Source organism: Ochlerotatus camptorhynchus, unplaced genomic scaffold, assembly GCF_037179485.1.
Source record: "Ochlerotatus camptorhynchus isolate MF236.1 unplaced genomic scaffold, CSIRO-AGI_Acam_v1.1 ptg000473l, whole genome shotgun sequence".
NCBI classification, from domain to species: domain Eukaryota; kingdom Metazoa; phylum Arthropoda; class Insecta; order Diptera; family Culicidae; genus Ochlerotatus; species Ochlerotatus camptorhynchus.
This window is the reverse complement of record NW_027040959.1, coordinates 12,241-27,830: the sequence shown is the minus strand read 5'-3', so window position 1 is coordinate 27,830 and position 15,590 is coordinate 12,241. Positions and strand designations below refer to the sequence as shown.

Genomic DNA, 15,590 nt, shown 5'->3' with positions numbered 1-15,590 from the left:
CCGATAATGGTTGTAAATTGTTTATAATCCCTGCTAAACTTCAACTGAAATGGTTATGGAACTTTACATGAACGTTTGTGTGATAAAGTTTTAACCTTATGTATTATGGTTTTTTGGAAGCGGACCTTACAAATAATGGGTTGTTAAGAACCATTACCATTCCAAATTCTTGTTTTCTCCATACATTTTCGGAAAGAGAACTATATTAGAACGTTTTTACTTATGGTTTGAGAACATTAATGGTTATGGTTATGGTAGTCTGTAAGGTCCATTAATGGTTTTGTATTATCGCTCAACTTTACGTGAAATATATCGTGAATTGGTAATCAGTAATTTACAGGCAACCAATCCGCGATATATTCCACATAAAGTTGATCGATGTTACAAAACCATTCATGGACCTTACTGGTTACCATAACCATTACCATTAATGTTCTCAAACCACAAGTTAAAAGGTTTTAGTATAGTTTTCTTTCCGAAAATGTGTGGAGAAAACAAGAATTTTGAATGGTAATGGTTCTTAACAACCCATTATTTGTAAGGTCCACTTCCAAAAAACTATAATACTTAAGGTTAAAACTTTATCATTAAACCACAGACAAACAGACATAACACATTGAATATTTCTCACTGTAAAACATCGTCGCTTAAACATTACCGCCATCTGTTGAGTACACTGTGGTGGGTAGCACGCTGAACAGATGGTGGTAGTGTGAAAACGTCAAACTCAAGGGAAATGACTATGCGCGCCACAGGTGGCGGTGCTACCAACTACGATACTTTTAAATTGACCGTTAAATGCTTGTTCGATGAACAACTTGCGAGTGTTATGTCTGTTTGTCTGTGATTAAACGTTCATGTAAAGTTCGATAACCATTTCAGTTGAAGTTTAGCAGGGATTATAAACAATTTATAACCATTATCGGCAAGGTCAATTTATGGTTCGCGCTTATGCGGGTTATAACATGTTATAGCGCTATCTTGATGGTGGTTTCTGTGTTGCAATTATTTGACAACCGTTATAACATGTTATAACTCTCCAGTCTGAACAAAGCATTAGCAAAAAACTCAAAATTGGATACTTCGCAAAGAACTCAATTTTGAGTGGTTGCACTTAGCTGTCAATATGAGTACAAAGGCTTATAGTACGTTCAGACTACAGAGTTAAAACATGTTATAGCGCTATCTTGATGGTGATTTCTGTGTTGCAATTATTTGACAACCGTTATAACATGTTATAACTCTCCAGTCTGGACAGCGTTTTAATTTTGAATAAATTGTTTCGTCTTTCCGTGTGATGAACACACACAAATAGTGTGTCGGAATTAATGGATCCACCCTATAGGGCGGAAAATCTGACGATTGTAAAACGCAAAATAGCCCACCACCAGGGCAGTTATTCGTTCCGTTTTGACAGCTGATTTGATGCCCGAAAAAAGAAGATCGAAAGAAAAAGAAAAAGCAAACGAATCAAACGACGGACGGACGAGCGGACGACGACGACGAAACGGTGCGTGGTGCTCTGCAAGTGATGATGAGCGAAAGTGACTAGACAAAAATTTCTTCAAACCTTTCACATAAACCTCTGGTGATTCACGAGAAAAACAGAATTTTCTGCTCGTGTTCGTGCAAAAAACAAAGTACTAAATCTTCTGTAGGATTGTTGTGCTTCCGAGTAAAAACGAGGGCAAAAAAATAACTTTCGTGGCTGGGTTGCAGACGGGCGTAGAGAGCAGCAGTGAAGAAGAAAAAGTCGATTCTGGTTACGACGGAAAAGAAAAATCGGTAGGTGACGTTTTCCATTCGAGAGCAAGCGTTCCGTTTTCGTCTTGATCTCCGTCGTCGCATCAGCAAACAACCAGCAACAGCAGCTGGGAGCAACGCTAGCGGAGGAGGTGCTGCGGCCAGAAGAAAAAAAAAATCGAAAGAAAAGCCAAGTACGACTGGCGAGTGAACTTTGTGCGTGTTTGCAAGTAGCGAAAACAAAAGCCTTTGTGTCTGTGAAACCGAGTTCCATTGGTGGCAGGCAAAACGGCTTCAAAAGTGGAAGTCCATCAAGCAAAGAGGAAGCAGTCCGAAATGGAGCTCACACCGGAAGAAATTCGAGCGAGGCGTTTGCGGAAGCTGGAAACGGGGACACCAGGAGGAAACAGATCTCTGGTTGTAGCCACTACTACCGCCACCGATGGCCAACAGGATAGCCCAGTTGGGGTTGAGACTGTTGCTGTCGCATCTTCCGTCGAAGGAGGTAAGACGAACGGATTATTGGATAGGGTGATACGGAGTTTTGTGGTTTGAAAAACCACCCGAGAGGTGCTGTAGGGGTGTAAATATAGAGCAGGTAAAAACTTCCACCCAGTCAGTCAGTGCATCGAGATACGAGGTCGAGATGCATCACAAAGCAAAAAGCATAATGCATACAGTTTACGTGTGTGTATGCGCTCTCGTTGCCAAATTGGTTTTCAATTTTGCTTCGTGAAGCCGTCTGCGAGTTTGCTCGAGATTGGGTGGTGACCTACATTTCGATTAAACACAGTTTGTCAACCTCATTCTACCGATACCTACTTCGCAGTTGCAGAAAATGCTTTAAATGCGTTTCAGCTTGCTGTCGCTTTCAATGATGCTGTTAAGTTTAATGCTTGGGTTGTTGATTATAAGTATGTTCAGTGTTCATCTTCGGGCAGGTCATGTGCTTTTTCCTGCATTTGAATATTCTGTCAACAAGTTTTTGTTGGTGTTTTTTTTCTTGTTTGATATTTTTACCTAGACAAAATTAAATTATACCTATTTAGGAAAATCTGCATTAATCAAAATTTGTTTAATGAAGATTTCCTAAGTATGTATAATTAAACGGCGTTCAAAAAATGCAGAGGCCATCTCTAGAAGAACTATCGTTACAATTAGCGTAAGATGTGTGTTTAAATGCAAACGAGAAATTACTTATTAAGATCATTGCCGTTTTACGACGGAAAACTAATCGCAGTCAAAATCAAAATGAGTTCCTATTGGTATTTTTGCCTTTTTGTATTTGTATTTTTGATCCATTAAGTATGCCACACTCTAATGGGGTTTTGATGGCATAATTTGTAATTCATATTTACGCAGGACTTGGGTTATGTGAAGAGTGAGACAACTAATAGCGAGTTTCAACATAGATCGTGTATCAATATTGAATCTGCGAGGCTTATTACGGATGTCACTTCACGGTGAAGTGATTCCCATTTGCTTTGTACGGTAATCACGGCTTTTATTCTGATTATCACTTGCTTATCACCGTGTAGTGACACCCGTAATAAGGCCCTGCTTGTTTTCTGGCAAACCTTAGTTTTGTTGGTTGCTTATATTTATTAAGGAGATTTTCAGCCAGACGCTGGTTAATTTGAGTCACGTTCGTTATCGGAATTAACCAGACAAATCATTCCACGAACTAAGAACGGCCATGCACCACTACCTTGAGAAAGAGCTATTAATCTGTCTTACCTCAATAAGTTCGGACCTGATAAGTTTTCCCGTGTTGAGTCAAATTAAGCCGCAAGTCAAATTAATTTACAAATGTAATAATGTACTGTATCCGGAAAAAAGGAAACCGGTAGTAAAATTCATCAGATGTACATTAAATTGACAGCTACTCTCCGTCTTGCAACAATTTGCTGATTGAAAGCAGTCGCATATGTCGAACCGTATCGTCACCTATCCAACAGACTACGTTGAATCCGGTGACGAAAAATTTCCACTGTGCAGTTGAAGTCGAAAAAAGCATTCGCGAAAGAGTCAGTTATTAGCCGTCGGTACAGATGCATCCAAGTTTACAAAAACACGACGGAGGATCACATATCCTTTGCCTGCCGGGTTAATAAATCTTGCGTAAATTTCGAGTTAGGAAAGCTCACCGAAGAAGAGTTCAAATGCCTCATTTATGTGTGTGGGCTCAAGTCTGAATGTGATGCCGAACTGCGAACGCGACTTCTTTCCAAAATCGAAGATCAAAACAATGTTACCCTACAGCAGCTGTCGGAAGAAAGCCAGCGATTGTTTAATCTCCGGCACGATAACGCAATGATCGAGTCTGCTTCTAATTTCAGTCAAGTTAGGCCGTTTTATAAGGATTGTTTCAATTTGAAACTAGAACAGAAACGCACCTCTCGCAATGCTGAGTTGTAGTTTCATTATTCGAGCACTATTATGCATCAGATTTGCAACTGCTCGACTATTCTGTTTTATTTCTGAGCGAGTTTGAAACACGAATGGAACTCTGTTTCAAATTTCTTTGGATGTGTTTAAAGATGTTTCGAAGAGCTTCACAAACAAAAAACGAAGAATTTCATAGAGGACAGTAAAGTTTATGGAACTTGATGATTACAAACATCTTTTGCAGTTTTATTTTTGACAGTTTCAAATTATAGAATTGACGAGTAGTTTAAAACAATTTTGAAACTCAGCATTTCGAACGGCCTTAATGTGGTGTAGCAGAAATTCGACGACCGGCGTTTTAAGAAACGTGATTATCTGTCATCCACAACTGATACTAGTGACAACAAATACAAACCGAAAACGTTGTGTTGGTTTTGTGGCTCTTTTCATTACACTCGTGACTGCACCTTTAAAAACCATAAGTGCTCAGATTGTGGCCAAATCGGGCACCGAGAAGGATATTATTCCAGTGCTAGGAAGTCGCTTCGGGAAATATTTTGCCTCTTGTGGGAGAATTTTGTTGTGGCGTTAGCATTGAGAAGAAAACCCACAAAACAAAAACCCACTGAAAAACATTTGCAACTCCTCTGATCTGATTTAGTGGACAGTTTTGTTCTGTGGTCCGTGCCGATGGACACATTCTGTTGTCAGGTATCCAGTGCGCCTGAGTCTGCTATTGGCCTGAAGAAAACATTCCCGAAGGTGTTCAGTGAAGACAGTTTGTGCCATAAGACTAAAGTGAAGTTGGAGCTGAAAGAACAGTGTAAGCCAGTTTTCTGTCCGAAACGTCCAGTGGCGTATGCAATGCAAGATGCCGTGAATCAAGAGCTCGACCGGAATGGGCTGCTCCGATAGTCGTAGTACGCAAGGCGAACGGTTCGATTAGGATCTGCGACGACTATTCGACGGGACTGAACTCTGCCTTGCAGCCTCATAAATACTGGCTTCCACTTCCGGAGGAAATTTTTGCCAAGCTAGCAAATTGTACAGTGTTCAGCCAGAAAGATCTCTCTAATGCGTTCCTGCAAGTGGAAGTTGATGAAGCAAGTTGTGGTATGCTAACGGTAAATACCCATCGTGGACTGTACCACTACAATCGCCTTCCACCAGGTGTGAAGATTGCTCCCGAAGCATTTCAACAGCTCATCGATACGATGCTCGCCGGTCTCAAGGGAACATCCGGCTATATGGACGACGTCGTAGTCGGTGGCAAAAACGAGCAAGAGCATGACCGCAACTTGAAAGCGGTTCTACAGTGCATCGAGGATTTCAAATTCACGATCCGAGCTGAAAAATGTTCGTTCCGCAAACGTCAGATTCGGTATCTGGGCCATGTCATCGATCATCAAGGGTTGCACCCAGATTCAACGAAAATCGAGGCGATCACTAAGCTTTCGCCTCCCACTGACGTCTCTGGAGTGCGGTCCTTCCTCGGTGCAATAAATTATTATGGGAAGTTTGTGCCGAATATGCGGATGTTGCGCTATCCGCTTGACAGCCTGTTCAAGTCAGAAGCAAAGTTCGAGTGGAACAAAGAGTTTCAAGCGAATTCTCTCTTTGGATCTGCTACTAACTCACTACAATCCGATTCAGGGGATCATCGTCTCGGCTGATGCTTCATCCATTGGTCTTGGCGCAACGATCAGTCATCGATTTCCAGATGGATCTGTGAAAGTGGTCTAACACGCTTCAAGAGCACTCACCAAGACGGAACATAATTACAGTCAACCGGATCGCGAAGGTCTGGCCATAATATTTGCCGCAACCAAATTTCATAAAATGCTGTTTGATCGGCGTTTCCGTCTACAAACGGACCATGCTCCACTGCTTCGAATCTTCGGATCTAAGAAAGGCATTCCCGTTTATACTGCCAACAGGCTGCAACGATTTGCCTTGACTCTACTGCTGTATGACTTCGAGATTGAGTACGTATCGACCAAAAATTTCGGTAATGCCGATGTCCTGTCCCGTCTCATCGACCAACACGCGAAGCCCGAGGAAGATTACGTCATCGCCAGTATCCGTCTCGAGGAAGATATCAGGTCGGTAGCCTCATGTTCAGTTAACGCTCTTCCACTCCTTCGCAAGGTGTTCCGGTATGTCAAAGATGGTTGGCCACAAAAGCAACTCATCGAGCCGAAACTCAAGCGATTCCAAGCCAGGCAGGAGTCGCTCAGTCTAGTGGATGGCTGTATCCTGTTCGGCCTACGTCAAGGCTTGTCAACATTGTGTGTCAGTCGCACGATCTCCTCCTCACTCGGATCCTGTCCCATGGCCCAAAGCATCTGGTCCGTGGCAACGTGTTCATGTCGATTTCGCCGGTCCAGTCGAAGGCGAATACTATCTCATCGCCGTCGACAGCTTCTCCAAGTGGCCTGAAGTGGTACAAACTCGGCGTATCACGTACGTTTTGTGGACACGTTCAAACGCACCGTCAAGAAGATTCGAGAGGGGAGCGGAGTTATCGACGAAGCTTTGGACATATTTCTGCTTACATATCGGAGCACACCAAATCGCTCCTTACCGGACTGCAAATCGCCATCTGAGGTCAGTTTGGTCGCCAAATCCGGACATGCCTCGAGTTGCTTTGTCCACCAACAGTTCGTAAGCCAGAACAGTAAAACAGACAAACAGCCAAGGACCTACAGCAAGAACGATCCAGTTTAAGCCAAGGTCTACACACGAAACAGTTGGAAATGGGCACCAGCCATCGTGTTACAACGCCTGGGAGACGTCATGTACAATGTGTGGATCGAAGACCGTCGAATGCTGCGCTCACACATTAATCAGTTACGAAGCCGAACCGTGACAAATTCAGCACCAAGCCAGTCAACTCACCCAGTCAGCAGTTGTGAACAGACATTATCCTTAGATGTCCTACTTGAAGCCTGGCCCGAATACGCAAGCTCCACTTCCAGCTCCAGTAACACCATCGTCTGAGCAAGCTTCTTCATAAGCCAGAACATTGCAAGCTTCTACGCCACAACGAGCATCATCTACTCCGCGGCATGACCAGCCGCGAGATCCTGTGATGAGTCCGTTGTCGTCTGTTCAGTCCCCACCAACGTCAACGTCAACAAGTTTCAACCAAATTTGAATCAGCAGTTGAGGCAGACCCAGTGGTAACAGTTCCTCGGCGTTCTTCTAGGAATCGAAGGCCGCCGATGTGGTTTTAGCCGTCACCTTTATTAAGAGGGAAGATGTTGGAGACGACTGTATTCGGTCGGAGTGTTAACACCTGCTAGTGCGCCCCCTGCGACGCTGAGCTCTCGAGTGACAGTTCATATATCACTGCGACGATGCTGGAAGGCGCATACATGCAATGTCGCGTGTATTTTAGCTAAGTAATAAATTCTGTTTGATCAGTTAATGTGCACGTCAGTTATTCCGTACATAGGAAGACCTTTCATTCACATACCGAGTTTCCCGTGAATACAAAAATGTTGGTCAGGAGAAATGTAGTTTCTACAGCTGACAAATAAAGCGTCGTTGATGATTTTCTCGAATACTTTCGAGCAGGCACAAAGTGAAGTAATTCCTCGGTAAAGCTCACATTTCGCATGTCTCCTTTCTTGAAAATCGGGAACATGAACGAAGATTTCCAAAGAGAAGGAAATACACCTAGTTGTAATGAAATATTGAACAGCTTTGAAAGCGGAGAAGAAAGCTCTGTTGAGCATCTTTTGAGTATGGACGCTGGAATGCCGTCAGGTCCAACAGCGTTCGAAAATTTCAGCTTCTGGATGGCAGAGTCGACGAGGTCCAATGTAACCATGAAAATATCAAAGCTGAAGGCGTCACTGGAAGTACGTCTGATCTCTTCAGCAACTTGGCTTAACGATGCCGTTGAGTCATTGAAAACAATCTTGAAGTGCTCTGCCAGGAAGTTACATCTTTCTGAAGAAGTGTTGGCTTTTTTATCGCTTGGATGATTCTCAACCCTTAGCCCATCCAATTCCTTTTTGCCTTCACAAATATCCAGAATAGCTTAGGATTACGCTGGAGATGGGTCTGAATACGTCTTGAATACTTCGTGATAAAAAAACGGTTGTACATTCGATAGCCATTAGCAAAGCTCTCAATTAATAACTGTGGAATAGTATCTAGAACACTAAGTTGAGAGCACGCAATAAGCTACTATGCGATAAACAATAATAGTACGTTCAGACAGAGTACAGAGTCATAACGGTTGTCAAATAATTGTAACACAGAAACCACCACCACGACAGCGCTTTAAAATGTTATAACTCTATAGCCTGAACAAGGCATAACCTTCAAATGCGAAGAAGAAGAGAGAGAGAGATGACCGGTTGCGAGGGGATAAAAGAGCTTAAAATACGTAGACCAATTTTTAAAGGTTTTAAGGCAATTGTCCATACAATTTTTTGGAAGTTTGTATGGACCGTAGACATTTGTCAGCAACCCCCCCCCCCCCCCCCACTCCCTTAAAGAGTCTACGTAGATTATGAACAGCCCCTTACCTGTATGTTTTGCTTCAGATCGTCTGGGGATGTGACGGTTGTCGCCGTACATGGCCGTTTAGATCAACTCAAAATTGAGTAGGATTTCTTTCAAAATGATAGAAAGTGAGTAAAATTTTCCTCAAAAATCTGCAATCTTCATCAAAGCATATTGGAAGGTTGAATAGAGTTCAGAATACGTCTTCCAGGTGGCAAAAATAAATTATTAGCTTAGCTTGACATCTTGACAAGATAGAAGGTTTCTGTATTTGGAAAAGTTTTTCAAGTGAAATAGACTGATTGGATGGTGTACATCACACTAGTATACTTTTTAACTTCTTATTGTTAGTATACCATTTCACTTCTTATTGCTTTAACATGCGACTTCGAGTAGATAGAAGGTAGCGGTCAACACGACCTATTGTATAGTGGACGTGGACTTATAATTACTTACTTTAACTTGAAAGCTCAACTAGATAGATGGTTGCTGTTTTAGTCATAGTTGATCAGATTTGTAAGACCTATTGTATGGTAGCCAGTTTAGTTGAAAATTTCTTCACGAGTGTACGAACTGACTTGCTACCTTTGGCTGAGTTGTTTAGATGCACAAAACCTATTGGAACTTTGCTTTTGTCTTCAACTTTCATTTCATCTGCTGTTTTGGGACTGCCGTAGTAACTTACCCTTCAATCTTTTCTCATTGCTCATTACTTTTAATAACTCATACCACTCACTCATTCGATTTCTAATCAAAATATGACGCGTAATGGATACAAAACTACATTTTCTTCTCTTCACCGTAGAATCAACAACCACGTCCACCGTTGCTGAGACGAAACCGGTGCCACAATCGCCAACGAAACCCAGCGTTGGCACGGAAGCCAGCAGTGCAGAATCTCCTACCAAAATGGATGAAGATCCACCGGTGGCAAACAACAGCATTCTGCCACTGGTGAACCAGGAAACTCCAACCAAGATTGAAGACAAAACTCGCGACGAAGCTGCCACGCGTGAGGAACTTCAGCAGATTGTGTTTCGCATTATGAACATCAACAGCCAGATCCGCTATTCCGAGGCACGCTTCACTATCGATCCGGCCGTGCTGGCGAATGCCCTGGAAGCCTTGGATGCCAAAAACTATCGCGAGTTTTGCGCTGAGATATTCATCGAGGTCATCAAGGAGTTCTACGAAGGCAAATTGATACAGTCTGGTGATGGCAGCACGAGTGGGACCCTTTCGGATAACTGGAACAGCATCCCGTCCAAGAAGGTCAAACCGATCGATATCGAGGAGGTGTTGGAGAAGAGTGGCGGTAGTGCAGCGATGGAAATTGATAGCGATATTAGGCTTTGCTCATCAAAGCCAAGCATGAAGGCTTTCAGTTCAAACCGTGTGGCAGCGTTGGATTATCTCATCAACTGCTACTGCCGAGCAAACGACGAAGTGTACAGCTATACCAAAATCAAGAAGAGCAAGAAGATGTACTTGATGGAGATCCTGCCCGACGTAGCTGCCATCATCCGGCAGCAGACGCTCAAGTATGCCATTCTGTTGACGAAGAACCGGTTCCAGAACTTTGCCCAAATCGATAATCCGGCCAAGTTGATTCTGGAGAAATCACCGCTGCTGCAGTTAATGTATGAAAATAAGGTAATTTGTGTTTTCAGTTCTCTGTTTATAATAGTAAAAAGTTAACAAAAATCAAATTGTTTCAGGTTCCGTCGGACTTTTTATCTAGCTTAATGGCCGAAGCTCGTAAGAACGAGTCGGATTTCGATGCCATCTTCACCATCGTTCTAGATGATCTGTACGTCGACATGCAGAATACCATATGCAACGAAAACATCGTTTCGGACCCGCTGAACCGACTGAAAGAGCTAGTCGAGATCAAGGTGGAAAATACGAATCCAATCTGCAAACTGATTGTGAAACACGTTGTGTTCCTGCCAAGACTGACACTGGACAAGTACGCGGCCAGGGAAATCTCCAAGGTATCCTTCCTGGCACCATTCCTTTCCCTGTCGGTCCTGTTGGACGAAAATCCTAAATTCGCAACGCATCACTTTTTGGAAAATGTTTGCGATAGAACACTGGCCTCGTCCTTCCAGACTCTGTTGGGAAATACCAGAAAAGTTTTGCATCAAATTTTCCTATCTCTGCTAACGAATTTGGACAGCCGACAGGAAGTGCTTAAGTACATCTCGGAAATTTTGAAAACCAACCACAAACGAATTCAGTACAACGCTGACGATCGGTTCCTGGCAAAGGATGGATTCATGTTGAATTTCATGTCCATTCTTCAGTTGCTGTCGGTTAAGATCAATTTATCCCGGATAGATCCACTGTATCCGCATCATCCGGAAGCCTTGATAGATATTGACGACGAAACGAAGCTCAAAAATTCTTCTCAAGAGTACACCGAATGGCTGGAGAAGCTTCGTCCCGCGAAGAAATGGGAAACACCCAAGTTTGTTACGCATTGCTGGTTCCTAACACTTCACGCTCATCACCTGGGCATCATACCAGCGATTCAGCGGTACAACAAGCTGCTTAGAGCTACCAAGGAACTCCAGCGAATGGTTGATGAACTGAATGCCAGCAAAAGCCAATGGGAAAACACTCCGCTGGCTCGTAGGAACAAACAAGTTCGGGATCGTTGTGTAAATCAGATCAACAAGCTGTCAAAGGCCAAACTCGGCTGTGACATCGCGGTCATCGATCCCAATGTACTGGGCGCCTGCATGCAGTTCTACTCGTCCGTATGCGAATACATGCTGTATCAGATCGAAAACCGACCCATCGAAGATCTGTTCGTCAACAAACAGGAGCCGTCGACGTTGGTCCCGAGCGAAAACTTCTGCTCTCTGCCCGAGTGGTACATCGAGGATATCGCGGATTTTATTCTGTTCTGCATGCAGCACAGTATTGGGGTCATTGATTTTGTAGATAATTCAATCATCACGTGGATCCTTACGCTGGTGTGTGCGCCGCATCTGATCAAGAATCCCTACATCACTGCCAAACTGATCGAGGTAAGTGTGTTATGTTCAAAATTCTTGTTTCTTTATGGATGTTTTAATTTTAATAAACTAGCGGCGCCGGTGGTGTAGTGGTAAGCGTGATTGCCTCTCATCCCAGCAGGCCTGGGTTCAATCCCAGTCGGCGCCGCCGGGATGTTCTGCAGCATAACATCTCTGATCACGCCTTCCTTCGGGGAAAGGGGAGTAAATCCGTTGGTCCCCCGGTTCATGAGTTGATGGGTCGATAGGTAGGGTCCAGGTGTGGGAGCTGCCTCCCTGGCGTCGGTAGCATTGGTGCTCAGCACTGGAAACAAGATCGACGGAAAACAAATCGGGGAATTTTTTTTTTTAATAAACTCCCTGAGATACACCTTGAAATACACAAAATTTCTCAGCGGAAATTTGTTTACCAGTTTTCCAGGAAATAATCGCTCATATTCTTGTTTTCCTCTGGTCAAGAAGAACCGCAAGCTTCTCTATCTAAATTCTAAATTTAAATCTTATTTTCTTGTACAACTTAGAACTACCACATCATATGCCCGTACTTCTGTAAGATACTTCTTTTCATGGAATTTCTGCAATTCTCTTGTAAACATAGATTTCCGTCATTCCCCTCAAGTTTTGCATGGAACACGCCAAAATATCAAAACTTCCTCGTGTTAGATTAGCAAACGTTTTGTGAAAGTTCTTCGAGTTTTTCTGAGGACACATACCTCTATCCTTATCATGGAAAATTCTCGAATCTGATTCGCTTAAGCTGTTCCACAACCTAATAACCTAATCCTCATTCCAAATTCCAGGTGCTCTTCGTAACCTCGCCAACCATCCAGACGGCATCGCAGCGCCTTTATCTGCAGATCATCAACCACGATCTGGCCCAGAGGGCCCTGGTCATCGCCCTCATGAAGTTCTACACCGACATCGAAACTACTGGTCAGAGTACCGAATTCTACGACAAATTCACCATTCGGTATCACATAAGTCACCTGTTCAAAGGTCTCTGGGACAGTGTGGGCCACCGGCAGGCAATCATCAAGGAGTCAAAGATGGGTAAACAGTTTGTAAAGTTCGTAAACTTCTTCCTAAACGATACCACCTATCTGCTGGACGAATGCCTGGAGTACTTGAAGCGAATTCACGAAACGCAGGTACTGATGATGGATGATATGGCGTGGAATGAGCTCGGCCAGGAAGCGCAGCAAAGCCGTCAGAGACAGCTGGTTCAGGACGAGCGACAGTGTAGATCTTATCTGACCCTAGCCAGAGAAACGGTAGACATGTTCCACTATCTAACGATCGACATCAAGGAACCTTTCCTGCGACCAGAACTGATCGACCGGCTGAGCTCGATGTTGAACTACAACTTGCAGCAACTGTGCGGTCCAAAGTGCAATGATTTGCGAGTACGTAATCCCATGAAATACGGTTGGGAACCGCGAAGATTGCTCGGTCAGCTGATCGACATCTATCTTCACTTAAGCTGTGATGAATTCGCCGCCGCCCTGGCAGCGGATGAACGATCGTTCGAAAAACACCTCTTTGAAGATGCTGCCAATCGCGTGGAACGAATCGGTATTCGAACTCCGATGGAAGTGGAAGAATTCCGAAAGCTCATTCACCAGGCATCCGAAATCTACATCCAGAATCAGCAGAATGCGGACGAGTTTGCTGATGCTCCGGATGATTTCAAGGATCCACTGATGGACACACTGATGAGCGACCCAGTGATACTGCCGTCCGGAACCGTAATGGACAGATCGATCATCACCAGGCATCTACTCAACAGCAGTACCGATCCGTTCAATCGGCAAACGCTCACGGAGGACATGCTTATACCAGCAACGGAGCTGAAGGAACGGATCGAGAAGTGGATTAAAGATTATCGCGAGAAGAAAAAACAATAAGACTTGAAGTTTTTAATAAATTACAAACTATAATTGTTTTTAATTTAAACTTGTCGAACGAATTGTGACAGAAGGCAAACACTCAAAAACTGAATTTAATATTATAATGCTATACATATTAGACATATTTATATTAAAAAATAGTGCTAAGATAGGTTTGCCACAAAGTCTCCACCTTCTTCCCGCATCTAATAGCATACCAGTTTTCTTTTTTTTTTGCAATCTATGATGCCAACAAAAAGTAGACCTCTTTATTCAACCCTATTATAATAGACGCTGCTAGTATAGCCACCCCACCCAAAATAATGTCTGTCCTATTCCCTTCGAAAGGTGTTTCTCAGTTTAAATTCGTGTACATCTGCTCTACTGGTAATAATTACTGCTTTGTTCTTACAAGCAACAAAATAGGAAGAAAACAAAAACAAACAAAAATGATAGCCTGGCTGAGGGATGCAACCATGCCTATGGATCCCGCATTCGAATCTGTATCGTACGTAAGCTAGTATGTACTTTAAGAATAAAACTTGAAAAATTCTACATCTGTGTTTACTGGAGGAAGAGGTAATAAGGGCCTATAGAATCCGAAAATCCGTCATCAAGGGGCAATCCATTGAGTGCATCACGCTCTAAAGCAAGCACCACACGGGCCAAAATCAGTGCTAACATTTCAAAGGGGCGTAATTACATTTGTAAACAATGGATTTAGCCGTCGATTTCTCGCAAATAAAAGCTCACTCATGAAAATTAATTACACCAACAGGTAGAGGAATGTTTCCTCTACCAGCTAGCTAGCACTGTTAATTTGGAGGAGTGAGCTTATATTTGCGAGAAATCGACGGCTAAAGCCATTGTTTACAAAAGCAATTATGCTCCTTTGAAATGTTGGCACTGAAATAGTGTGAATACTCAAAAGTGTTTTTCCCCTTCTGTTTTCTACAGCAGCAGATGGAGCCTGTTCCTTAGCACCTTTTGTCGAGGTGGTTGTGATTTGACTCCGAATATTCCATCGAATAAAACAATGAAGAGCGACCCTGTATTGATGACCTCCCGAAAATATTGACGAAACTTCTGTCTTGTGGGGTGCACTTGTTGTGGGTTGCAGAGCTGCCAGGTGGTTTTATAAAAAATCTGTATCCACTCTATTAAAAAATCTGTATTTTCTGTATTGACGATTTTTTTCTTAATTAATCATGTTTTGTTGTTTTACAAATACGGTGCATACAAAATAACCATAAAAAGTGCTTAACCACCTATTCGGGCTATCGTACTAACCATACGGGATATAATTGCGCCATTTGTGATATCGTCCGTACTTATTTATAAGAGTGATATGAAGCCGTTTGAAAATGTATGGAGATTTTAGTTTCTATTCATTATCTTCCTGGTAAGCAGTTTTAAATGCAAAAAAGTGCACGAGTTCATTACTATTTGATATTTTTAATATAGATGAATACAATTAATTACATCATTTGTGTGGTAGTTACACCGAAAAGTCGAGAGATGTCGCCCCGCCAGTGCTGGTAAAATCATTTTTGCAGTATGGAGAATATCAGAAAATCCGCAATTTCTTACGAAATACATTTTCAATGCAAGTAAAATGTTTACGAGTACTTGTATTTGTACCATTTTAATGTGCTCGGGCACTTTTCTTGTATTTAACATACATGCTTATATTGGAAATATTCAATTAATACTGTAAATCCCCATACAATCTCAAATCGTTTACTACCAGCTCCATATGCATCCGAAAGCGGTTGGTCCTCTGGTTGTGAATGCTGTCAAAAACACCATAACATGATTAATTGTCGATGGAAATTTGATAGGTTCCCGAGCAGAGGGGGAGAACAAAATGAAAACAAGAATTATGTTGTTTTCATTATTCCTGATAACTCAAATTGATTTCATTTTGATGGAGTTGATGGCTAACAGAATAAAAATGAGAGCTAAAAGATATGCGAAGAATATCAAAATTATACCATATATTGATATTAGTGAGAACTGCTTGATAACTTAT

At 42.6% G+C, this 15,590-nt stretch overlaps 1 protein-coding gene across 1 annotated transcript; it reads left to right on the top strand.

Moving 5' to 3' along the window:
- Nucleotides 1-1,498: 1,498 nt before the first annotated feature.
- Nucleotides 1,499-14,113, top strand: Ube4B (Ubiquitination factor E4B). The gene is made up of 4 exons (XM_065235356.1): nucleotides 1,499-2,248; nucleotides 9,455-10,302; nucleotides 10,368-11,684; nucleotides 12,473-14,113. Exons 1-4 carry the CDS (start codon nucleotides 2,080-2,082, stop codon nucleotides 13,574-13,576), a joined length of 3,438 nt encoding a protein of 1,145 aa, XP_065091428.1. The 5' UTR covers nucleotides 1,499-2,079; the 3' UTR covers nucleotides 13,577-14,113.
- The last annotated feature ends 1,477 nt before the right edge of the window (nucleotides 14,114-15,590 follow it).